Here is a 24,067-nt window from a genome sequence, read left to right as displayed (position 1 = left end):
GTTGAATCAAGACCCAACGCCGACATGGCTGAGTCAACATCATGGTGCTGTGTAACCCAAGAACGAACCAAATAACTGTCTACAATACACTGATAAGTCATGTCTTCTCTTCATTCTTTTCCAAGTACCCATCCTTGAGAGCTGTGATGTGGAACCAACCATTCCAGGAGTAACTGTACAAAGTTAGAACGCTCTATTTAAATGCGGAGCTATTATCAAAGGTGGGCAATACACACCGTGTGTAGGACTGAGTCCCGTATTAGTCGAACCCACGAGTGAAGCATCTCAAACCGCGAGCACTGAACTTTCATCCTGGCGTCTCCCGGCCGGAACTTTTGCCATTAGATGCTGCAGGTATGGGATGGCCTCGGGTAGTCATTCTCGGTTGTGCAAAGTATGGCTTGCGAGTCGTTGTATGTGATGCCGAACTCCCAACTAATAGGGACGCCAACGAGCAAACCAGCACACATACCAGAGAACTGCAGAATAATTGCCGTCAGGATTAACTCTGTACTGTGGACAAAAGCCTCCCCCTCCATCACAGGCTGGGCAGATACTAACCGTAATTCGGTAGGGCAGGGCAGGCAAGAACACGCGAATATCTTGCGAAAGTGTCAGACGCCCTGCCGCTTTGAAGCACTTGACTCAATGCTTTCAATGCCTCCTTCTGGTCGATTCCACATCAGACCACCTCAAGGGCTATCACACTCCATGAAGTGCATGGTTGAGACGTTAATAATATCGCCGGTTGCTGACAAGCGTGTCGGGACTCAATAGAGAGAGAGATGTCGGTTATTTCCGTGGCTGACCAAACCTCTAAGCAACGAAATGCCCTCAAGCTGGAAACGAGTGCTCATCGCGGCCGTTGTGGACCCAAGTGGATGTTCATACGGGGTGCTTCCTTGGGATATGCAAGGATGGCCGGTAGCTAAGTGGCTTGTTTCTTCCAAATATGAAAGAAGGAACGAACGGGGGCGTCAGCTGTGTGACACGTAAAAGGGAATGTCTCATCCGACCTTGGCAGGTGACCTGCTTGGCCTGTTCTGTTGGCTACCAGGCCACAGGAAACAGCATTCACCATGCCACGGATGCAGGTTACCACTCGATTTTGGTAAGAGAGTGTACTCAGACACTCCTTTGCACAAGGTTGTGGAGGAGTGAACTGGTTGAGAGTCGAGAGTCCAGGTCATCCGAGGTTCCAGTCAATTCAGGTTCCAAGTCCTGATCGATGCCCATAGTCTGCGTGGGCGGTTCCGTCCCAATAGCTCTAGGTACCTCATGTGCATCCTGAGATTGCCAGAAGCTCAGAGTCGACACGCCCCAAGACGGCCTGACAACGCCTTGGACGCTGTGAAGGTTGACGCCAGAGCTAGCCTCACTGCCAGAGCACCTGGATACAGCCCGAGATGGCGGTCCTGTAAACCGAAAATCACTTGGGTCCGGTGAACGGGGGTTGCTCGGGGGTGGTCGTGTGGAAACCGTTGTCGACCGTCCGCTCTCTAGCCGCATGAATCTACTGTCATCGTCGTTCGTGCGTCGCAGGTACGGTAGAGCTTCGTCCACGCCAACGGTGATAAAACTCATCACCGTGAGAATGAAGGGCAGCCATGGGAGGAGACTCTCCCTTGATGGACCGGCTGTCAAGACAATAGGCAGCATGAGGAACAATAGAATGGGAATTGTGAACCTTCCGGTGCTGAGCTTGTCAGTGAATATTCGATTCGTCGGAGACAGAGCCGTAGCAAGGATGGGGACTGGCTCCGTACCGAATGAAAGGTTCCAGATGCAAAGCATGGAACACCGGGACAGCCAGGAAGAAGAGGGCCAGCGTCCTATGGGATTTGGTACAGGTTAGCGATTGTTAAGCATGAATAATTACCAGGTAGCAACCATTACTTACATGGACCGGAACCAAACTCCGCCTCGGTCGTCAGCCAATGGAAAGAAAACGGCCATCCCAATCATGAGGGCAGCGGAGCCGATTATGAAATTTTGACGAAGATCTCGATCAGCCCGGGCCCGGGACCATGGCCTTGTCATTGGGCTTCCCCCAAGTTCCATTATGGATGGGGTAACTGAGGTCGTCGTCGGCGCCGCCGAAAACCGAGAGGACAAGCTGAGGAGGGAACTAGGAAGGCCGGCATGCAATAAAGACAGGAGTCCGAAGTTCATGTATTGGTAGATAATGATCGGTGGTTGTTGATGATTGTTCCAGTGTCTCGATATCAAGTGTCTCGATGATTGTTCAAGTGTTTCGGTAACTGGTTGGATGTTTCGATGACTGGTCAGATGTTCAACGGTGTTGCTAAGTCGAGAGCGCTCCGATGCTTCAACACGCCTCGATGCCACTCGTCTGCTGTAAGTGCTTGTCAATGTAAATCAGGTTCTAAATTGCTCAGCTATGACAGTCCGAGAAAGCTGCGGAACATAAAACATGAGTCTATCACAAATAGATGTGCTTCCGCAGAAAAGAAGGACTGGTAGACACAGCAGAGAGGAAGGAGGGCGGGAGCGCTCGACTAATGGCAAAAGGCCACCGGGCGTCTCATCGGTCAGCCGAAGCTTGAGCCCTCTTGTTGTTGACTACCTCACTCTTTATGTATCGTGACTTGGAGTAAAGCCGCATGCGACCCATCCGATGTTATGAGAAGTCTCTGGGAAGATAAGTTGGATGCCTTGCCGACACAACGACGCCGTAAAGAGGGGTTCAGGGGGGGATCCACCAACTGAACGGCCTATCATCACAAAGTCGACCAATGGATAATAGGGTATTGGTTCTCAAGTTCTGACACTTCTTGCGGTGTTATGCTGTTCTCGCGACAATCCCTGGTGGTCCGCATAGTCCGCACCGGTTGCCTTCGCAATATAATGCGGCTCTACTTGAGGTGAGGGGTGAGTCCAACGAAGCAATTGGTTAGGATTCTCGGTGAGAACGTAGCAGGGCAACAAACTTGCGGGTCAGCCTTGGCTGCAGGAGTTTGCCCAGTGACTATGGGAATTTTGCATGTTGCATGCACATTGGGCCCTGGTGGTTAGGGACGTGGCTCAAAATGCGAGCCTTGTCCAAGACTGGAAGACTATGTGGTTGCCGACTCGGTCACAGCATAGTCGGAAACCTCTCGGGTAACCTGGATTAAATCAGGCGCTTACTGTTGTGATTTTTGTTAGAGGGGCTAATATCGCATATAAAAGCTCCCCAGAAGCCTACATGTAAACTGTTCTGATTATTTAGCGCAGAGCCTCATCCTTTCACTCCCTTGTGGTTGTTGAGCAAACCGATAGTTCCATTGATCTCATCGAGAACGTCACTTTGAATTGCCGATCCAACCTCGAGAGCCAACCTCTTGAGTTTCTCTTTCAAAGCTTCCCTACTTGACATGAAATGCAACCATTGTTATGTCTCCTGCAACCTCGCCCCAGATCAGTTGACTCACCGCCACCAGGTGATGGGCATCTGGTGTCCGAGGTTGCAGAGATCGTGTTCTGCGCTCTCTGCAGCACGGTCATCTGGATGTTCACTTTGCAAAACCGACTTCAAAGCGCACACGTACCGGTTGGTCTCCGACCTCTCCTCGTACTTCAACAGATGTTGCTAACCTGGTGGAGAACCCTCGGGTACCTCAATGGCCGAGCGCCCAACAAGGCCAAGGCGAGGAGGTTGACGATTCCACCTTCTTCCGTCCGCCACCGGGCCTCATGCTATTTTCATGTCTAGTGTTCGGCTATAGTGTTTCGTCGTTCACCCATCGGAGACACAGACGCGACCCCCTCCAGCCCATTGTTTATTTCATCGTCCTGGCAACCGTCGCTGTTGTTGGGTATGGCATGACAGCCGATGCCCGCCTCGTCCTCCTGGGATATCTTCCCTGGGCCACTTGCGCAGCCATGGTCATCAGCATGGTTGGCCACAGCCTGTACCGTCATCTGAGATCCGAAGTTCGTGAGATGAGCGACGAGGAAAAGAGGAGCGGGAGGGACCCAAGGAGTCCTATCCAGTGTGTGGGAACACCGCTGGATTCGAAGCTCGCCATGAAAATCGACTGCCAAATCCTCACAAATTCACAATGGAATCAGCGGAGCTCCCCGTAAACAAATACTCTGTGTCAACCTCTTCAGATTGATTCGACGAGATGCGATTTCTTTACGTTCTGACAACGCTACTTCGAGCAGTCAGTTTTTCCATTAACATTCTCGCAGCAATCTTGCTGTTCATGCTGTTGGAAGGATGTTAAGAGGCGCGTATTGGGAAATGAGTATGGGTACCCACCTAAGATATTGGTGTTTTATTCTTAGAGCAGGTTATATGTTTTGTCTTCTGTTGGCGGTTGTCATCACTTTTTCAGTTCTTGAAATACATGGTGGAAACGAAATACATGATGTCGGAGAGGGTTGGTATTTCAGATTTTTGATTTGTCTTGTCAGATCGTCATCTATTTAGTTGAATTCCATCTAAGTACTCCGTTTGGGGGCGCGTTCTTGTCTATATGTGTCTAGTCCAGTATGTATCCGGAAGACGTGCAATAACGGCAATGTCCTTTGATGTTCATCTGAGCCTCACGAGGTTGATCGGATCTGCAACACGTGGAACCCTGGATCGGGTTTCGTCCTGGCTTTCGGGGGACGGGAAGAGCGGGGCCGATCGGGACAACAAGCGAGATGCCAAGACCCGTATTGGGACCACAGCCGGGTGCCGAGACCTTGCCAACCACCCAGCCACCTGGAAACAGCATTCGGTGTGGCAGAGGCCGTTGCTTGGGCAGCCGCCGATTTCCCAACCTCCTCAAAAACACCGCTAACCTTGGAAACAAACGAGAGATAATCCTTGCCCGCCTGAAGCTGAGCCGCCGGATCTGATTGTGAGACCCACAGCCGGATGACGACAGCTTTGAGGAGGCTGGTGAGGTCGTCGACATTCCGATCTTTAAATCGCTTCACACGATGACATACCCCTGACACATCCCACGCTCTCTTTTTTTCCGTGGAATGCCACGTACAAAGTAGATTGACATTATCCTCGGACTCCAACTTCTTCCTTTGTCTCATAATTGCATTGTCGTTGAACTTCCAAGTCGTGAGCCAACCATCACCAAACACCTCCCCTATTACTCGGTATCGGCAACCTGCCGTCGAGTCCCGTCTTCCAACCAACATGTTTACACGAGGATGGAGGAGAGCGGCTGCTGCCGCTGCCGGCGCCGTCACTCTCTTCAGCAACACAGCAATCGGACAAACATGGTCAGCATGTAACCCGCTACTCACTAGTAAGTCAACTCCCATCTCCAGCAGATGAGGCACCCAAAAAACTAACAATCCTCCCCAGGTGGCTGCCCCGCCAACACCGCCCTCGGCATGACCATCAACGTCGATTTCACCCAAGGCGAAGTCAACTCCTTCGTCCCCAGCGGTGGCAACCCAACCTACGGGCCCGACGGCGTCAGCTTCACCGTCGCCGGGTCCGGCGACTCCCCGCAACTCACCAGCATCTTCTACATCATGTTCGGCCGCGTCGAAGTGACCATGAAAGCCGCCCCGGGCGCCGGCATCGTCAGCTCTCTCGTCCTCCTCTCCGATGCGCTCGACGAGATCGACATTGAATGGCTCGGCGCCGACGCCAACACCATGCAGACCAACTTCTTCAGCCGCGGCCGGCCCATCTACACCAACGCGCAGTTCAACCCGGCGCCCAACAACCAGGCCGAGTTCCTCACCTACATCATCGACTGGACCAAGGACCGCATCGTCTGGTACGTCGGCGGCACCGTCGTGCGCACCGTCACCTTCGCCGACGCCGGCGACCAGTATCCGCAGACGCCCATGCAGGTCAAGTTTGGCGCCTGGTCCGGCGGCGACCCGGGCAACCCCCAGGGCACCATCGAGTGGGCGCGCGGCCCGACCGATTACTCCCAGGGCCCCTTCAGCATGGTGGTCCGCTCGGCGCGCATCACCGACTACTCGACCGGCAAGGCCTACTACTACAGCGACCAGTCCGGGACGTGGCAGTCGATTCGGTCCGAGGGCGGCGAGATCAACGGCAACGCGAACGGCGCGGCGCCCGTCGAGACCACGGCCAGCGCAGCGCCAGAGACCACCTACACCGCCTCCCCCACCATCCCGCCGGGCGGCATCATCGGCCACACCTCTGCCGGGTCCACGGTGATCCGCACCGTCGGCCCCATCCCCTCGGGTTGGGTCATGACCTCGGATGGCAAGGTCGTGCCGGTTGGTTCGAGTACTGTAAGTACGTGCCTTTTACCATAAACATTTTCCCTGTCTTCAATGGCGATGGCACATATTCACCCAAACCTAATCTTGATAAAACCAAAATGCTAATACAAAAAAAACAGACACCCCCAACCTCCTCGCCATCTTCGGACTCGGACTCGGACTCCTCCTCTTCCGGCTCTGGCAATAATAACGGCCAAACCACGTTCGATACAAGCGTCCTCCCCACCGGCAGCGCCGGAGGCTCGGACTTCTTCCCGACGGCCGCGCCCCCGATGGACAGCGGTGTCAAAATGGTGCCCTCGGCATTGGTACCCCTCATGACGGCGCTTTTCTCGTCTGTTTTCTTCCACTTCCTCCGTTTGTTGGTTTGAATTGGGCTGGGTTAGAATGGAATGGCAATGGGATAGATCGTTGGGACTGGTGGCTTGTTTCTTCCGGGTTCGGATTCCACTATTCTCTCTTACTATTTTTCATCAAGCCTTTGAAAATTGGGGCATCAGGCGCTGGAGTTTGTTTGGTTCGCATTCGGCGGCGTTATGAGGCAGCATTGACTTGACGTGGTAAATGATTGGCATTATGATTTGAAACGCATGTAGATAGTGTCACTCGCATAGCCTGACTTTTTCATCTCAAGCGGTTGGATACACCACGGGGCAACCCAGATGGTGGAGACGAACGAAGCATGGCAGGACGAATATCAATGAATAAGATGGGATGACAAGACTTCCGTCAAGACACATCACATTGCGTGCCCATCTCACGGTATTATTGCAGAAACCATCGATTGTTCAACTCAACGCCGTTTTGCTGCTTCCTCTATGACTTCTCTCTCCCCTTGCAAACTAACGCAGCGGCGAGCTACCTCAAGGTGGTAAAACTCTGCAGAGCCTACTCTCTCGGCCTTTCTCAACCCAAACAACCCAGCCAACCCCCCAACCCCTGAACCCTCTGTCCTCATTCATCCTCTCCTCCCCATTTCCAAGCAAAGTCATGCTCATCCCATTGCTATGACGCCGCCACCCCAGCCAGTAACATTTAATGCAGCGCGAAAACGGCCTTGAGGTCCCTCGGCTTCTTCATGACTTGCGAAAACCACCCGTAAAGTAAAAGCAGAATACATCCTCCCCCACCTGCCATGGTACCCAGGTTCATCGTCGAATACAACGAGAGGGAAGAAAACAAATCAACACGCGCCCGAAACCCTTCTCTGCAAACGCCGCCGCTGTGCATCCCATCTCTAAAGCCACCGCTCTTCCCTAGGTGTTCGCCCAGTTAAGCCGGCCATAGGGTCTTTGCGTCAGGAGGTATGAACCTCCGACAACGCTGGACCGGCCCAGGCTTCAAATGCGGCACACCGTGTTTTTCCATTCCCGCGTGGGAGCTCGTGTGAAGTAAATGTCGTCCGAGAGCAAATCAGGAAAGAAAGCTCGCATAGTATACAAACGCAACGCCCATGTCGTCTCCCTTCTGGTCCTCCTGTGCGCCAGCGGTTGAAGTTAGAACTCCCAGGTGCAGTCCTTGCCGACGGACTGGATGGCCCAGTTGAACTTGTCGCGGAGCGTCTTGGAGAAGAACTTCTCGATCGGGACATTAAACTTGTTCGAGAAGACGACCGTGAGACGAGGATCGATGTAGTTCTGAGAGTCACAGTTAGCAACATTGCTTCACAACGTGGTGAGGTTGAAAACTCACAATCTTAGAGGTACCCAGGGCAACCTCCTTGTTACCCTCCCGATCCGCACACTGCAGCTCGAGAGTCTTGATCCGCTCCTCCAGCTTCAAGACGGCGGCTTCCAGCTTCTCGACGGTGGGCCCCTTACCCTCCGCCTCGACCTTGCCGGTCTTGTTCTCCTTCTTGAACTTGGCCTCGAGCTCGGCCACCGCCTTCAGACGCTCCTTAAGCTCCTTGGCCGGCAGCTTCTCCTTGCCCTCGGAAGCGAGCTTCTCGTTGTCCTTCTCGAACTTCTTCTCGATCTTGGTCTTGAGCTCCTCGGCCAGGAACTTCTGGTGCTGCTCGATCCACGCCTGGTCGATATCCTTGTCGAGCTCGAAGTACTCAGCGCCCTTCTTCTTCTTCAGCTTGGGATCCAGGTCGAGCATCATCATTTTGGTGCGCCACTTCTGGTACTTCAATCCCTTAATGCGATCGCCGAGTTTCTCCATCTGGGCCTCGTGGCTGGCTCCAACGGTGCGCTTGTGGTTGCAAAGGATGGCGACTTCACGGTTGCAGTCGTTGTAGAGCTTGATCTTCTCAGCCATGGTCCGGTCCTTGACTTCGAGTTTCTGGAGAAGCTGAGACATGGTGTTGGAAGCGTTGTAAGTACGGAACACCTTAGCCGTCAGGCCGGGCATGTAGCTGGAGAGATGCTTGTTGAGTTGCGAGGTCTAGAAAAGCACTTTGTCAGTATTCCTTTCCCACACAGTCTCCATAGGATCGTCAAACCCACCGTCAGGCGATCGAAGATGTCATCACCCTCCTCCTTGGGAGGCTTCTTGAACATCTTGAGGTTCTTGAACACCTGGCGGTCGACGGTGAACTCGTTGTAGAAACGAATGCTGTCCTTTCCGAGGAAGTCGAAGATGACAATGTTGGGCTCCTTAAGGGTAACGTGCTCGTACTTGAGAGAGCAGCAACCCACGGTCTCAGCCTCGTTCTCCGTATCCTTCTCGTTACCAGCTCTCAAGGCAAACCTGTCGATCAGGTACATAGCCGTCGCACGTTGCCTGTCTGCCATAACCTCGCTCTTGAGATCCCTCGTGTAGTCCGCGCGGATGCGGTCAATGTGCTTCTTGAGCTCGCGGGCCTTCTCGAACTTCTTGTAGTCGGACTGGCCCTTGATGGAGCTGTTGGCCGCAAGCATGACATACTTGTAGTTGCCGTTGACGTTCTCCTGCCACATGGCCAACCAGGTCGCCTTGTTGTCGTGCTGCACAGCCTTCCACTTGTGGCCCGGCGGGGGATCCGGCACCTTCGCGTCCTTGCCGATGTTGATGGTGACTTGCTCGGGCATGACGCGTTTCTTGACCTTGCCCGTCTTGGGGTGCTCACCGCGGCCGCGGAAAAGACCGGGAGGTTCAACACGGAAGTTTCCAACCTTCTCCTTCCGGCCATCCCACTTGCAGTACATGTAGGGAGCCTCCAGCTTCTCCTTCTCGGCCTTCTCGGCCTTCTTCTCTGCAGGGGACCGGTTCTTCTTGGCCTCGCTGAGAGCCCTGAAGTGCTCGTAAATCTTTGTGAAATCGAGCTTCTTGAACTCGGTGATCTCGACGGGATTTCCATCCATGTCCTTGGCACCGCCAGTCTTGTCGAGGACCTCCTTGAAGTCATTGAAGAAGTTCTTCTGAAAAACAGGGTTCTCGACGTTCTGGGTGGAGTGGAGCATGGAGCCGAAGAAGGTGGCCACCTCCTCGGCCTCGACGTGGAGATCCACAGGCTTGCCATCGTAGTAAAGCTTCACATTCTTGGGGAGAGGCTGGTACGGAGGCGGGAAGAGCACGCCGTTGTGCTCAAGAGTGGTCCACTTGATGGTGTCATCCTCCTTCTTGGGCTGATCCCACCAGCGGTACTCTTCCTCTTCCTCTTCGCCCTCGCTGTTCTCCTTGGACTCATCCTCGGCGGCGGCCTTGTCCTTTTCTTTCTGCTTCTCCTTGTCCTTGTTGTTGCCCTTCTTAGCGGGAGCTGCGGTCTTGGCCTTCTTCGCGATGGGAGCATCGGAATCAGACTCCTCCTTCTTGACGCCGTTGGCCTTCTTGGCGGTTGTGGCACCGTTGGACTGGCGTTTCTTGGGCTTGGCCAGAGGCTCGTCGTCGGACTCCTCCTTGATGGCCTTCTTGGCTGCGGGCTTCTTGGTCTTGGTGTCGGCCTTGCGCTTTCCGAGAGGCTTGTCGTCGTCAGAAGACTCGGCGGCTTCCTTCTTCACGCCGTTCTTCTTCGCAATCGGCTCGTCATCGCTGTCCGACTCGACCTTCTTGCGGTTGTTGGGTTTTTGACGTTTCGCCTGTGATGGGAGGTCAGTCTGGTGATTGGAATCTAGGTGATGGTCGAACATACCAAAGGCTGGCCATCATCGCTGTCTGACTCCTCCTTATACTTCGGGGCGGCACCGGTCGAGGTGCGGGCCTTGCGCTTCGAAGCGCCGTTGGCGCCCGAATCGATGTCCATGCGGTCCTCCTTGCGGACCACCGGCAGTGTGGTGGCCATTTTGCGATTGGATTCAGGTGAACTGGTGGAGGCTGATGATCAAAAGGATTGAGGTTAGTTGAATGAAGAAAAGAAGGTTTGGTTGTGGGATGGAAAGTTGGAAATCGAGAAAGTGAGGAAATGGAAAAACAGGTCGCGCAGGAATCGGAAAACCGGAAACTCGAAAAAAAAAATGTTGCCTAAGCGCAGGCAGGAGCGCAAAGGCGCGTCAAGGCGCGCCGAGATCAGACGAAATGCCTTACCTTGACCAGACTTCGCGAGAGGAACGTCGTCGTCAGAGCTGTCGCCTCGCATGGTCCTCCGTGATAAAATCTGAGCGACGGTCGGTGCCGGAGGCTCGTAACGCGGAACGGTGGAAAGGCTGTGAGACAGGCGAGTCTGGACGCGGAACCGAGACTCGAGAAAGAGAAAGGGAAATTTGGGCGGGTTGGCTCGAGTCGAGTAAAGGCGCTGCAAGGCCGTGCAAGGCCGTGCGATGGAGAAAGGAGATGCGGATTCGTGGATCACAGGTAGGCGACCTTGTTGGTTGTGCCGAGTCGAGTTCGATGAAAAACGGGAACAAAACCGCCCCCGGACAAGAAGAGTTGGAGAAGACAGGCTGAGTCAGAGAAAGAAGCTCGCTACTCGATTTCTCTCGTAGCGAGGAGCGGAGTTAGGTAGGACGAAGGAAGGTCGGAGGCCCAGAGAACATCAAGGAAGGAAACGAAGCAGAAAGGAAGGGAGATGGAAGATGGCAGGTGGCAGAAGAGGACGAGACAGCCTGGAAGTTTGGGGCGGCAGAGTGAGGTTAAAGATTGGAATCCCGGGGCTCCACTCTTTGCAGCAACCCGAGGCGTTCGCCTTGGAGGTGTCAGGTCCACAGGTCCTGGGGGGGCGACCTGAATGCGTCAGGTAGTGGCTCCGCTGACCCCGGGGGTGGTTGTGTTCTAAAGCACGCTGACAAGTGCAGTGGATTGGCGGACGTGAATGGGATGGAACGGGCATGGACTTCTGCGGGATTGGGGTTTGGGGACTTGGAGACGCGCAGAGACTGGGGGCTGGACGCCCAGGCGAGAGACGGGGTGGATCGCCAGCTGGAATTCGGATCGCCGCGACCTGTCAGCACTGGCAAGGCAGCTGGCTGACAAACCAAAACTTGGAACCTGGCTTGGCTGGGCAAAAAGGCTGGTTCGCGGTCTCATCTACCAAAACCCTAACCCTGATTCCCGCCACAATTGCCAATCGCCAGCAGCCGGGAAAAAGGGCGCATCTTTTTTGGCCAAGCACACCCGGGCACACACGAACTAGAAGCGGAACAGCAACTCTCGGAAGTGGAGCCGGCTTCCGCAAACCTCTCACGCCAATTGCCTGCTTGAGGCCGAAAGCCAATTGACCTCAACTCTCCCCGGCCACACCAACGACCACTACTACCACCACCACCACCGCCGAGGTCAATCGGGGTTGTCGCCAGCAGCAGCATTCATTTCCACTCCCTTCCCGCCATGCTGTCCAGAGCTGCCCGTCCGGCGTTGAGGGCCGGCGCTGCCGTCTCGTCCCGGTAGGTGACACCTCCCACTCACAGCGCGCATATTATTGTCTTGGAGTCGATGGAGCTGGGAGGCGGGTGGGATGGGCTCGGGAATGGCATACATCGGAGGAATTGGTGGATTGGCCTTGTGTCTTGGGTGTTTGGGGAGCTCAGAGAGGGTATGGAGGAGATATGCGGCAGTTTGGGATAAGGTGGAAGAGAGGAATATGGAAAACGGAAGACCCGAACGAACCCCTCGCTAACCGGCTGCCCACCATCCGCAGAGCGGTCGCCCCGTCCGCCGGCTTTGCGACGCTGCGCGAGATCGAGGGCCGTCTCAAGTCGATCCGCAACATCGAGAAGATCACCAACACCATGAAGATCGTCGCCTCGACCAAGCTCACCCGTGCCCAGCGCGCCATGACCGACTCCCGCAGCTACGGCCAGACCAGCAACGAGGTGTTCGAGGCCGCCCAGACCAAGCCGCTCGAGGGTGAGGGCAAGAAGAAGCTGCTGATCGTCTGCAGCTCCGACAAGGGCCTGTGCGGCGGTATTCACTCGGGTCTGTCCCGCTACATCCGCCGCCGCTACAGCGAGGACCCCAACTTCGACCTGGTCATCCTCGGCGAGAAGTGCCGCTCCCAGCTGCAGCGCACCCAGGCTAAGGAGATCGTCCTGAACTTCGCCGGTGTCGGCAAGGACATCCCCACCTTCGCCGAGGCCCAGGCCATTGCCGACCAGATCATCAACCTGCCCGGCGACTACTCGGGCGTCGAGATCGTCTACAACAAGTTCATCAACGCCACGAGCTACGAGCCCACCACCATCTCGGCCTATGACGTCGAGGCTTTCCTCGCCTCTCGTATGTCATGATTCCAACCCCGACATCTGAGCCGGCAGCCAAAGCGCTAACCTCTTCTCCCAGCCAACTTCGCCGCGTACGAGGTTGACGAAGAGGTCCTCTCCAACCTCCGGGAGTTCACCCTCGCCAACTCGCTCTACTGGGCTCTGACCGAGGGCCACGCCTGCGAGATTTCGGCCCGCCGCAACGCCATGGATGTAAGCTTACCATCATCCCCTTCCCCCTGAATCCATCCATCACCCCGCCCACTTGAATTAACCCCACTTCTTTTTTGTTTTCCACAGAACGCTTCCAAGAACGCCGGCGAGATGATCGGCAAGTACCAGATCCTCTTCAACCGCACCCGCCAGGCCGTCATCACGGGCGAACTCGTCGAAATTATCACGGGTGCCGTCGCCTCGGAGGAGATGTAAGCAGCGTGCGCTGCTTGGGAAGAACAAGGCTTGGTGCAATTCCCCACCAATCGATCGCCGGCGCAAAGTGGAGAGAAAGAGGGGGAAAAACGAAAAGAGGGGCCCGGGGGGTTATCTTGCAAGTGCTGTGTTACGGTGATGAAAACCAAAAACACAACCTGTGCAAGAAAATCGGGAGCCGGTGCAGCAGTGGAAAGCGAGCGGGTCGACCGAGGGAAACACGGACTTTGTCCCGGGGCGCGGGGTTGGGGTTGGGTCTACTATGCCCTCCCCATCCGTTCGCCTTGCTTTGTAACATATCATCAATCACCTGGCGACGCGGAGCTGCAGAGAGAGAGATACCTTTTCTTCTTCTTTCTTGCCTCACGCCCCATCTGTCCCCCCTTGATTGACTCGTTCTCAGTGTACCAAACCAAATGTCTTCTATTGTGCGGAAAATGCAAAGTTCCCTTGCGTATGTCGTACGGATTAGTGAGCATGGGTCGATTTCACTGCCGTGTCCTACCTTCGCCTGGTCCATGGAGCTGTTGCTCGCCCTCCCGCCAGACACAACACGAACGCGATGACGACGACTCACAAAATGGCTGGCCAGGTTCTTCGACAACGAGTCCTCCACCAGAATGATAAATTTAGGCTTCTTACTCAGTCAGTTCGCCTCCGTATTACACTCTTTCCTGGACGACAGGAGACGGATGTGCCTGGGTACCTGACATCCATCACTCGTCGACCAGCCACGAACAGAAAAAAACGTCGTATATCTTCCTGATGTGTAAGTCTCTTAACACAAGTCTGTGATATATGTACACACCAAGGACATAGGTACTCCTCAAAGCCTGCAGGTGAGGTGATCTGAATTCTCCATCAACTCCCTGTCGCCCAGTAACCATTGAGCCTGGCACTTCTCCCTCCTCGAGCATATAGTAACTCCTTTGCACAACGTCGGGTAGGTTCATACACTAGTAGTCCAATATACCCCGCCATTCCCATGAACAACACCAAACACACACTTGAAGCAAACCAACATGCTCCCATTAAAACAACAAACGTATGTATGTACCTATGTATACTCAAGTACACAGCCCATACCTACACACAACCTCAAGGCTCCCATCCTCCTTGTTTTGAACCTCGCTTCCTTCAACCCCCTACCCCATCTCATTCATCTACATCCATCTCCTCCCCTCCAACATGCTCTTCCCCTCCCTCCCCATCATCCTCTTCCTCCTCCTCCTGGTCCTCCTCCATCTCTTCATCCCCATCTTCCTCCTCGCTATCCACCTCCCTATAACTCTCCACCCTAGACTTACTCCTTCTCCTCCCCTCAACCTCAACCTCAACCGGCGTCGTCGTCGTAGTCGCCGCCTCCTCCCCCGTCGGCGTCCCCACCCCAACCACCACCACCGCTGCTGCCGTCGTCGTTGTCATCGTTACCTCATCAGCCCCCTTCCCACTAGTTGCCCTCCCAGTACCACCAGGCATGGGATTCCCCGCCCTCTCCCACTCCCCCCTCAGCACCTCCGCCTTGCGATCCCACTCCGCCGCCTCCTCCTTCCACCGCTCCATCGCCTCGGCAAACTTCTTCTTCATCTCCTCCGCCATCTCCACAAACGGCTTCTTGTCCTCGTCGCTCGCGTCGCGCCACATCTTGGCGCTCATGACCCGCACCTCGTTCGCCGACGGCTTGCCCCGCCCGGGCCGGCGGTTGGCTTCGAGCCGCCTGCGCGCGTCCTCGTAGTGCGCTTTCGAGTAAAAAATGTAGGCGTTGGTGGCGGGTTTGGGCGGCGGGAGCGGCCGCGGGCCGAGCTGGGTAATGAGGTGTTCCCAGAGGCGGTCTTCCCACTCTTGGAGCGGGGTGAGTTTCCGTCGGGAGGTTTGCGGCTTTTGCTGCTGCTGCTGCTGCTGCGGTTGTTGCTGCTGCTGATGCTGTTGCGGTTGGGCAACAGAGCTGCCAGCTTTGCGCTTCCCCAGCACCGAGCCGGAGGAATACGCATCCTTGGGCAGAATAAGCGGTGTCGGGACGGGGATGGGGCCGAGCATGGCGTCCAGCACCTCCGACGCCGCGCGCAGGCCCGAGAGGTAGGCGCCGTGCACCGTGGCCGGGTGAGTCCCGCAGGTGTGCTCGCCAGCGAAATACAGATTCCCGATCGGCCTCGCCATGGTATCGTAGTCGTCCGCCTTCATGTCCGGACCGGCCGACGAATAGCTGCCGCGCGCAAACTTATCCGACGCCCAGCGCGTGACGATGGCCTCGACGGGATGCGGGACCCGCGAGCCGTACACGCTGCGCAGGACGGCGGTGGCCTCGGCAACCAGCTCGTCGTTGCACGTCTGCTCCGTATCGAACCCGGCGTCGCCGGCCATGAGCGCGATGAGCGTGGGCATGCCGCTGGTGCGGGTCGCGTTGAACCACTGGAAGAAGCGGCCGCGGTTGGTGGCGTAATCCTTCTGCTCGAGGCTGTGGCGGTTTGTCGGGTTGCGCAGCACACCGAAAATGTCGCGGCTCTCGTCCCAAAACGGCTCCCTGTAGACGAGAATGACCTTGTTCAGGACGCCGAAACCAAGACGGTCGATGGCCTCTTGCTTCCACGCCGGCAGCGGCGGGTCGAATTTGACGTTCCCATGCTTCAGCACGCCAAGGGGTATCGTGTTGACAACGTAGTCCGCTTCGACCTTAAACCCATCCTCACACTCCACCACAGCCAGTCCGTTTTGTCCATCCGGCGAGTACGAGATCTTGCAAACCGGCGACTTCTGCCTCACATCCAGGGGCGTGGGCAGATACAGCAGTCCTCTCGGCACGCTCTGATAGCCACCGACAACCATCGAATGGCTTCCCTCCCACTCATTACCAGCATCAATATCCCACCCCTGGAGACTGAGTTGGTGGTAGTTTGTCGCATTGCTGTACTCGAGGTTGGCGATATGCCAATTCATCAGCCGGAAATCCTGCGGCGTCAGATCCAGCAGGTCCCTGTACTGAGCGATGGCGCGGTCGGTGACGCTGCCAAGAGTGGCACCGGGCTCCTTTGCCGGGGTTTCCAAATCCAAATCCGCATCGTCGCTGACGCCGTGCTTGAGCGTCCAGCCCATCATTTTCGCCTTCTGGGCCGCCTTCACCGCGCCCGGCGTCCCCGGGGCCACATGGATCTTACCCGTGGCCTTATCGCTGGAGACCGGAACGAGGTTGACTTGCGGCGCCAGGTTCTGCTCGGAGACAGGGGCGGCATGCGGTTGGGCTGCGGACAGCTCCTCAGTCTGGCGTATCGTCTTGTGTGTCTCGACCGAGCTATCCTTGCCCTCGTCAATCAAGTCCCGGTTGCCCTCGATTAGCTTCGACGTCGGCGGCTTGAACTTGTACTCGCTGACCCGGTCGAGGCAATCGTTGTACAGGTTCTCAACGAGCTGGTCGCGGCGCAAATCCACCGGCTTGCCGTTCGCGTCGTAGAGCGTCGTCTCGGGCACCAACAAGTGGTAACCCAGGCCCAACTGAGCGCGTAGGAGGATGTTCATGGGATTGCCTCTCTCGAACCCCGTGATGATCATGCCTCCCATCTCGGCTGTGAACCGCTTCCCCTCGAACCCTGGCGGGATGTGCTTCGGCTTCGTCTTGAAAGCCCGGGAGTAGACCCGGCCGCCCACCCGGTTCCTGCCCTCGAGCACGATGACGCGTGGCGGTTCCTCGCCCATGCTGCGGAACTTCTTTGCGTATTGCAAAAACAGTCCTTCCAGTTGCCTGGCACAGCCGAGCCCTGACATGCCGGCGCCGATAACAACGACCGTTCTCCGTCTGCCCTGCGGTTGAGCATCGTTGGGAGCAGCCTTCCCCGATTTCTTGGGTGACCGCACTTCGAGACAGCCAAAGTTGATGTAACCACGACGGACCAGCCAGTCAAAGCACAAGCTCGCAACATCGAACCACCTCCAGTCCTTTGCGCAGCCAACAGCTTCCTCGCGGGTGACGGGAATCTGGGGATTTCTGATCCATAATCTCAAAATCCCATTTCGGATGTTCAAGTACGTCGTGACCTGGGCATGGCTGATGTGACCGCGGAGCATCAAATACTCCTCCTGGTGTAGAGCATATGGATTAAGCCTCGACGCCTCGGCGGCGGCGACGCATTGCATCGCGTATTCAGGGAGGGGCAGGTCATTGGGTATGGAGACCCTAGGTCGGATATCCCATTTTCGTCTCGGTGATTCCGGCGGCTGGGTAGGACGGGTGATGTCGGAGGCAGAAGAAACTTCCTTAGAGCTATCAATGTCGACAGGGGTAGTAGCCTTGCTCGATCCGGATGCTGGGGCGGATGAACGCTCCGAGGCGTCGGATAAGGATGAGAGGGAGCTGAGCGAAGAGGAGGTTTGAGCTGGCGGGGCAGGAGCTGACGGCGGGTCGGACAAGGCCATAGGAGACGGTGGCGGTGGTGAAAGAGGGGAGCTGGTAGCAGCCGCAGGCGTTCTGTGATGAAATGAGTTAACACCGATGACAGGTGAGCCCATCCCCTGAAGGGGTAACAATCAAGCAGGGGTTGGGATGGCTCTCAGAGGAAGGGCATGAGACGGAGAAATAGGTAGGGTACAGGCCAGGGATGGGTGATAATGCATTGTTGAATGAGAGGAGAAGACGACAAGACTGCACACATACGCTGCTGCTTGTTCCTCGCCGCGGGGAGTGTCCGTCGTCGGCGTAACCTCCATCGCGGTGGTGTCCATCTTCTCAGTACAAACAACGATCTCAGGAGCGATAGCCTCGGAGCTAGCCCTTCTAGACGCCGAGTCGAAAAGGACCCTCTGCTTATGAGAACTGGTGTCTGAGTCTGATGATGAGACGCTAACCGATGGCGACAGGGGTTTTGACGAATTGGTGAGCGAGGTGCGAGGCGAACGGCGGGGTGGTGATGATAATAATGATGGCGATGCTCCGTTGACGACTCCGGTCCGCGACCCAGAAGAAAGTCCCATTATATCGACGTCGACCAAGGACCGCTCCTGGCCCGGTACGCGGATAGCTTGCGGAAATGATATCTGCAGGTCAAAGTTGTGTCGTCGTAGGTCCGGCAAGGGTGACGAGGGGAACGCTCGCTGACAAGCCCATCGACGGCCGAGACTTGGAGGAAAGTGAAAAAAGCGACCGAGTTAAAAGACGAGGGCAACCGCTCGAAGAGCTATGGTTGAGGATGTGTGTTCTCTTGTCTTATGAAAGATGGGGTCCAAGAAAAGGGAAGTCGATGTGTGTCTTGTCAGAGAGCGAGGGCCTGGGATCTGGATCCTCATATCAGCATGCCATCGTCTAGATCGTGCTAAGGATCCCTGGGTGAATGGGCATGTTATTGAGCAGGGCCATTAAAGGGGTATCGTAAATGTTCAATTGACCTGGCCCGTGATCTGGGAGTATCAGGAAGCTTGATAGACGAAGACCAGACCCGGGAGTGAGAGAAAGACAGAAAGAGAGCAAGAGTGGAACTTTGCAAGCCACAGCAAGGGGAGGGAAAAAGAATAGGACCAGACAGAGAGCATCACTCTACCTTGAACACACATGTTCCTCCACGAAGAAGGCATGAAAAAGAGCCTCCTCCTCGCCAGGAAGAATTGCAATTGCGAAACTGGGGTTGAAGATGCAATTATTAGATTTTTGTCAATATCAAAGGCTGGCCGGCGTTGAAGCCATACTGCGGCATGCAGTGGCCGTTGTTAGTCGTCAGTCAAGGTTGTCTGTGTGGAACAGCAGGAATGGGAGTTCAGCGCTGGAGTGGATGTTCTCCCCGAGGACAAGCCGGGCCAAGTCCGCGCTCGCTGGGAGCAAAGTTGAGCGCAAAGACCCGAGTCTCGTCTGCAGGGTGCGCTGATGCGCTGCACGAAACACGCCATTTCGGGCATGGAAGGGCCCATCACGTGAGAGCAAGACAAACCTCAACATCCGCACAATCCATTCATTCTACAATTATTAGGAGGGCTCACCACTGAGCATCACCATTTCCATAATACAGCTCTACGCCTAAACTTAAATCACTACTCCCCCCTTCTCTCAAACGACCCCGCCTCAATCGCCGCCTCCATCATCTTCCCGCCGCTCACAATCCCCGTCGTGCAAATCACAATCCTCCTCCTCGCCTCCTCCTGCTTGGCCACGAACCTCAGCGCCGCAATTTCCGTAAACGTCACCCCGCCCACAAACACCACAAACACCGTCTTCTTTTCTCCCCCCGCCCCTCCTGATGAGTACGACAGCAGCTGTCTTGCCTTCACTGCCTTGTCCTCGCCTTTCTGCACCTCGTCAAACGTCGCGCCTCGAGCGCTCTTGACAGCGTCTTCAAACCCTCGCCAGCCCAGCGCCCCTCCGCCTCCGGCTGCGGCTGCGGCTGCTGCTGCTGCCGCCCCTGCGGAGGCGCCGGTCCCGCCTTTCGTCATGGCGAGGAGGTACTGCTTTTGCAGCACGCACTGCACAAGCCGAACCGAGAGGGGGGCGTAGCCCGAGTAGACGTACGCAATGTCATTCGGATCTTGCTCGTCCACTTCGTCGACAATAAGTCGCAGCTGCTTGCGCAGGTACGAGTAGTTCGTTTTCATTCCCTGCTGGCCAACACCCGCGCTGGTGGTTGAGGACGAGCCGACCGCCGACATGGCGGGGATCATGGACGCCAGCGGGGACGAGCGCGGCAAGAACAGCTGAAGCCGCTCCAGGTTTTGCAGCGTCAGTAGGTGCTGGTATCCGTAGCCTTGTAGAATCAGGCGGCGGAAGTGGTCCATCTCTTTGGTCTTGATGCCGCCCGCGACGCACGAGTAGATGCACAGCAAGCGTAGAACCTGGGGCAGCGGTGTGTTGCGGGCGATGAGCTCCTCGATGGCGTCAAATTGGGACGACGGGTCCGCACCGGCCGCGAGGTTTTGTTGGACCTCAAGCACTTTGGTGAAGATGTCCGTCTTGCTGAACTTGAAGATCTCCTCGGCCATCCCCGTGTGAATCTTGACGCTCTGCTGCTCAGCTTGATACTGCGGCAGTTTGCGCACAAATTCGGTCAGCTCGGCCGTAGTCTTGGTGTGGTGTCTGCTCTCGTAGTCGGCCTGTAGACGTCGGGCAATCCTGTTCAGCAACGTGCCGACAACGGCGAAGTTGGTGTCGCGGAGCTGGGCAAAGACCGTGTCAGACCCGTCGAGCTGGATCTTGCGCTTCCGGGAATTGTTATTGGTATTGCTTGCCGGTGTGGCCGATGCTCCCGCAGCCGTCGGTTGTGGAGCGGCCGCACCAACAATTGTGGCGTCGACGTCGACCTGGTTGTTCTTCACCCCAAACACCTCGTCCAACAGTCCCTCGTAAGTCAGCTGCGTCAAGAGCGGCGTCACAAAATCAACCTCTCGGTCGATAATAATCGCACACTCGATCGTAGAACTGGGACTCAGCGCGGCCCTGTCCTTCTCATCACCATCATCCCCTGCCAGGAGCTCCTGGCGCATACGCGCAAGAAGATCAGCCACCCGTTTGGCATTGTCACCCTTACCGATGATACGAGGGAACAAGCCATGCTTCTGCTGAATGCCCATCAGCGCGCGGGCGAGCAGGAACACGGGGGTCGGGTCCTTGGCGAGGTACAGGTCCTTGAAGGAGTCGTGCAGCTCCAGGGAGAGCAGGTCCTTCTCGAGGGGGAAGAAGAAGAGCGGGAGCTCGGCAACCTGGGTGTCGCCTAGCACGCCGGCCTCTTCCAGGACCTTATCGGACAGCAGGGTCCGCCGGGGCACCCAGAAGATGTGGAACTCATGAGGAGATTGGCTTTCGCGCTGAAGGCGGATGATCTGGTCTGTAGGAAGAAAGAATGTCAGCACACTATGATGGTCTCAACCGCATGTCCCAAAGACGATTAGTGAGGCGATAGGGATGTGCTGTTTGTGGTGATATCCGGCTCATTTGACTGACGAATCGCGAGAGGGAGTGAAGCCCGCGCTGTCTACTCTGGAGCCGACGGGGTTGTGAGAGAGAGAGAGATTCATCATGAGCGCTTCTTCTCACCTGCAATTAGCTGGGCGTTCCCGCCGCCCTCGCCGCGCGCAATGAAGACGACATTTCGCTGGCTGGAATCGGTGTTCTTGTTCTCGAGGAAGAAGAAATTGTCGACGCCGTAGTCGCGGAGGGTCGAGGCCTTGACCACAACCCCCAATGGCCCGGCAAGCTCTCTTTCAATAACAAGGTTCTTCTTGCCGCGGACCTAGATGACCAGCAAAAGAGGCTGACTGTCAGTCCTCGGCTGTTTTTTTCTGTGGGTGATGAGCCCAGTGCTCGCCCCTCTCTCTTTCTCTGGAGCTAAGCAGACGCCATCGCGGGTTCCTGGCACGGCATTGTGTATGAATGGGAACGTAGGAGAGGGTAAAACTTACTCCCTCGAGGAGATGAAGCAAATCTTTTCGCGCCTTCTCGCGGATATTTTCCGTGTCAAACTCGGCACGAGGAGCCATGTTGGCGGTGGGAGCTCCAGGCGGTCCATGTTCCCCAAGCTTCGGTGGGTCCTTTTTGAGCTTTCAGGAGCAGCAACGGAAAGCCGAGATGAACTGTGGAGAATGACGCGTGATGTCTTGGCAGTCCGCTTGGCGCCGGCTCTCAAGGCAGCTTTCCTCCGCAACAACCTCCATCGCCTGAACACTGGCAGACAGACAATGCAGACATAGAGTGTATGCACGGGACTCTCCGAAGACAGGACTGTTCTGTATAAACTTGTATAAAATGGTATCATCAAAGCTAGGTTCATGATGCAAGCTAGGTATCTCCCACCGACAACCTGGAATTGAGGAGGCTCAGCTGGGAGGGTTGCAGGCTTCGCCACAAAAGGCTCTCTCCAGAGAAACTCAGCAGGCCCGGCATTGGTACATACGTGCCTCCCCAACGTTCGCTGGCCTCCTCCGTCAGGTCTGGTATACGTCTGAAAATCACAATGTCTCGCCGACTCAATCCGCCAAGCCAAAATCCTCCTCCCTGTTCCCAATGCCCAAAGAACTGTATGTGTATGCAACCAAAGCCCGTACAAAACCTCCCGTCCGCAACGTCAAGAACAAACGCAACGCCCTGAAGTCGAAGTGAACCATGATGGAAATGCAGCAAAGCGACCACATCCAGCCCCGTACCTTTCACCTCCCTTCCTCAAACGTCATTGTCGTGGTAGTAAAACTCGATGTCCCTCGGACGGAGACGGTTCCCGCGGACAAACTCCTCGTCGCCTTGGGGCCGCTCGTTCTTGGTGTTGCCTGTCAACATGCTCTGCAGGCTCATGCAGACGCTCTCAACGTTCTGGACTGGTGACCACCCCTGGTGCCCGAGCAGATCGAGGCAGATGATGCCATTGGAATAGATGTGAGGGTGGATCGGGATTGGCCTGTCGGGAAGCTTGACGAAGACGACCTCGGGTGGTTCTGTGGACAAAACGTCGTGGTTAGCTCAATAAGCTTGGATCAACCGAGTGTTTTCAAAGAGGCCAAGTCAACTCCCGGGACATAAGCCACCCGGCGTGGTCGCACAGGAAGTTGACCGGGGCAGGAGATGCCGAGGGGTTGACCTGGTAGGCGAACTGAAGGACTGCTGGGGCGGATGGACGTACCGATGGGATAGGTTGAGCTAAATCGGAACCTCAGCCTGTACGTCTCATTTTTATAGAGCGGATTGTCGTCGAGCACGCGAATATCTAGGAGCCACTCCTCGAAGTTGTCTGCCGACACCAACTCGATTCCTGGCGGCAACGAATTGCTGATCTGTTTTACCTTGAATGTTAGCCATGGCGGGACCCACAGAGATGGCATCCATATTGGCGGCTCTGACCTTCTGGAGCTCTTTACCCAGACGCTTCGCAGCAAATGGTCCCGCCATCGTCAGCCTTGTGGTGTTGTAAGTCCAGGTCGGTGTCAATAGCAGAGGATGGCTATGGCGGGTCGGGCAGACAAATGAGAAGCGTAGGTTCGGCACCTAGACGGATGGAGGACGCAACGTGCCGTCGTCGAGTACGCGGGGCGCGGGGTGCAGGACCTCAGGTGGGATTCCAGTGGAATGACTTAAATAGCTGGAGTGAGGGGTCAAGTTCACAGATCTGGAGATGGTGTGTGTTGGGTTTCAAGCACCCGCGCTCACAATATGACAAGGCAAGGTGAGGTTTGAAGTTGAGGATCTAGAAAGATCGGAAAGGAACAAGCCGATTCGAGGTTTGAAAGGTGAGGTGTTGTCAATGTTCCAAGTTCCAAGGTTGGATGGCAGAGGCATGTGGCTTCAGCGGGGAGAGTGGACGGCGGCACTGGAACCTGCCCCACTTGCCGCATCCTCTCTGGTCGTGTCAACAGTGGGAGCTGCCGCTTGCCGCCTTGTGAGCCGTCACCCTCAGCAAACGGAGACTGAGGGACAGCAACACCTAACAAACACTCAGGTCGAAGCATTCTGTGAACTGGTCGAACTCAAAAACATTCATGGCCATCCCATCCAACAAAAACCCACGGGGCAATGCATCCTCCATGTCTTTTGTTCTCAAGGACATCAATGTCAACCTCTACTTTTGGTCGAATGCCTGCCGGCCGCCAGCCAGCCAAGCATGACTTGAGCGTCTCCGACTCCGCCTCGGCGCTGTGCCTCTGCAGAGGGGCAGTGCAACGCAAGGCCGTCGTCCATCGCCATAATGGTGGTGGCGGACGCAGAACGGGCTGGACGACACAGGCAAGACGTCAACAAGACGACAAATGCTTCCATGTAGCCCGGCCGTTGTTCGACGGCAACTCGGATATCGCCGTTGCATGGTGATCTGTTTGACAGGATCGCTCCCCGTCTTTGTCTTCGCTTAGCGTACTCCTGGTACTACATACAGATACAGCTGATGGCCATCCAAGGCGCCACAATTCGACCC

The 24,067-nt window shown here is 55.9% G+C and overlaps 11 protein-coding genes across 11 annotated transcripts; 4 read left to right on the top strand and 7 right to left on the bottom strand.

The window, feature by feature from the left end:
- Window positions 1-97: 97 nt before the first annotated feature.
- On the bottom strand, window positions 98-2,040 carry VTJ04DRAFT_1143 (uncharacterized protein; the record flags this gene model as incomplete). Its single annotated transcript, XM_069358799.1, has 7 exons — window positions 98-173; window positions 237-247; window positions 473-479; window positions 562-602; window positions 1,276-1,696; window positions 1,767-1,832; window positions 1,901-2,040. The coding sequence occupies 7 exons, from the start codon at window positions 2,038-2,040 to the stop codon at window positions 98-100; spliced, it is 762 nt and encodes a 253-aa protein (XP_069223752.1).
- Window positions 2,041-3,511: 1,471 nt separating this feature from the next.
- On the top strand, window positions 3,512-4,089 carry VTJ04DRAFT_1142 (uncharacterized protein; the record flags this gene model as incomplete). The annotated part of the gene is made up of 2 exons (XM_069358798.1): window positions 3,512-3,553; window positions 3,607-4,089. The coding sequence occupies 2 exons, from the start codon at window positions 3,512-3,514 to the stop codon at window positions 4,087-4,089; spliced, it is 525 nt and encodes a 174-aa protein (XP_069223751.1).
- A 1,060-nt stretch (window positions 4,090-5,149) lies between these two features.
- VTJ04DRAFT_1141 (uncharacterized protein) lies at window positions 5,150-6,596 on the top strand (the record flags this gene model as incomplete). Its single annotated transcript, XM_069358797.1, has 3 exons — window positions 5,150-5,261; window positions 5,321-6,234; window positions 6,345-6,596. 3 exons carry the CDS (start codon window positions 5,150-5,152, stop codon window positions 6,594-6,596), a joined length of 1,278 nt encoding a protein of 425 aa, XP_069223750.1.
- Window positions 6,597-7,260: 664 nt separating this feature from the next.
- Window positions 7,261-7,593, bottom strand: VTJ04DRAFT_1140 (uncharacterized protein; the record flags this gene model as incomplete). The annotated part of the gene is made up of 2 exons (XM_069358796.1): window positions 7,261-7,481; window positions 7,545-7,593. The coding sequence occupies 2 exons, from the start codon at window positions 7,591-7,593 to the stop codon at window positions 7,261-7,263; spliced, it is 270 nt and encodes an 89-aa protein (XP_069223749.1).
- A 128-nt stretch (window positions 7,594-7,721) lies between these two features.
- Window positions 7,722-10,426, bottom strand: VTJ04DRAFT_1139 (uncharacterized protein; the record flags this gene model as incomplete). Its single annotated transcript, XM_069358794.1, has 4 exons — window positions 7,722-7,862; window positions 7,918-8,610; window positions 8,673-10,223; window positions 10,277-10,426. The coding sequence occupies 4 exons, from the start codon at window positions 10,424-10,426 to the stop codon at window positions 7,722-7,724; spliced, it is 2,535 nt and encodes an 844-aa protein (XP_069223748.1).
- Window positions 10,427-11,907: 1,481 nt separating this feature from the next.
- VTJ04DRAFT_1138 (uncharacterized protein) lies at window positions 11,908-13,208 on the top strand (the record flags this gene model as incomplete). The annotated part of the gene is made up of 4 exons (XM_069358793.1): window positions 11,908-11,963; window positions 12,218-12,795; window positions 12,859-12,992; window positions 13,080-13,208. 4 exons carry the CDS (start codon window positions 11,908-11,910, stop codon window positions 13,206-13,208), a joined length of 897 nt encoding a protein of 298 aa, XP_069223747.1.
- Window positions 13,209-14,363: 1,155 nt separating this feature from the next.
- VTJ04DRAFT_1137 (uncharacterized protein) lies at window positions 14,364-18,167 on the bottom strand (the record flags this gene model as incomplete). Its single annotated transcript, XM_069358792.1, has 2 exons — window positions 14,364-17,664; window positions 17,851-18,167. 2 exons carry the CDS (start codon window positions 18,165-18,167, stop codon window positions 14,364-14,366), a joined length of 3,618 nt encoding a protein of 1,205 aa, XP_069223746.1.
- Window positions 18,168-19,214: 1,047 nt separating this feature from the next.
- Window positions 19,215-21,650, bottom strand: VTJ04DRAFT_1136 (uncharacterized protein; the record flags this gene model as incomplete). The annotated part of the gene is made up of 3 exons (XM_069358791.1): window positions 19,215-20,998; window positions 21,208-21,403; window positions 21,573-21,650. 3 exons carry the CDS (start codon window positions 21,648-21,650, stop codon window positions 19,215-19,217), a joined length of 2,058 nt encoding a protein of 685 aa, XP_069223745.1.
- A 215-nt stretch (window positions 21,651-21,865) lies between these two features.
- Window positions 21,866-22,269, top strand: VTJ04DRAFT_1135 (uncharacterized protein; the record flags this gene model as incomplete). Its single annotated transcript, XM_069358790.1, has 2 exons — window positions 21,866-21,893; window positions 21,953-22,269. 2 exons carry the CDS (start codon window positions 21,866-21,868, stop codon window positions 22,267-22,269), a joined length of 345 nt encoding a protein of 114 aa, XP_069223744.1.
- Window positions 22,270-22,329: 60 nt separating this feature from the next.
- Window positions 22,330-23,049, bottom strand: VTJ04DRAFT_1134 (uncharacterized protein; the record flags this gene model as incomplete). The annotated part of the gene is made up of 3 exons (XM_069358789.1): window positions 22,330-22,598; window positions 22,784-22,934; window positions 23,002-23,049. The coding sequence occupies 3 exons, from the start codon at window positions 23,047-23,049 to the stop codon at window positions 22,330-22,332; spliced, it is 468 nt and encodes a 155-aa protein (XP_069223743.1).
- Window positions 23,050-23,145: 96 nt separating this feature from the next.
- Window positions 23,146-23,606, bottom strand: VTJ04DRAFT_1133 (uncharacterized protein; the record flags this gene model as incomplete). Its single annotated transcript, XM_069358788.1, has 2 exons — window positions 23,146-23,239; window positions 23,308-23,606. 2 exons carry the CDS (start codon window positions 23,604-23,606, stop codon window positions 23,146-23,148), a joined length of 393 nt encoding a protein of 130 aa, XP_069223742.1.
- Window positions 23,607-24,067: the final 461 nt, after the last annotated feature.

This window comes from Mycothermus thermophilus (genome assembly GCF_041956435.1).
Source record: "Mycothermus thermophilus strain CBS 625.91 unplaced genomic scaffold VTJ04scaffold_1, whole genome shotgun sequence".
Taxonomy (NCBI): Eukaryota; Fungi; Ascomycota; class Sordariomycetes; order Sordariales; family Chaetomiaceae; genus Mycothermus; species Mycothermus thermophilus.
The sequence above is the reverse complement of the archived record's forward strand: the minus strand, read 5'-3'. Positions and strand labels throughout refer to the sequence as shown.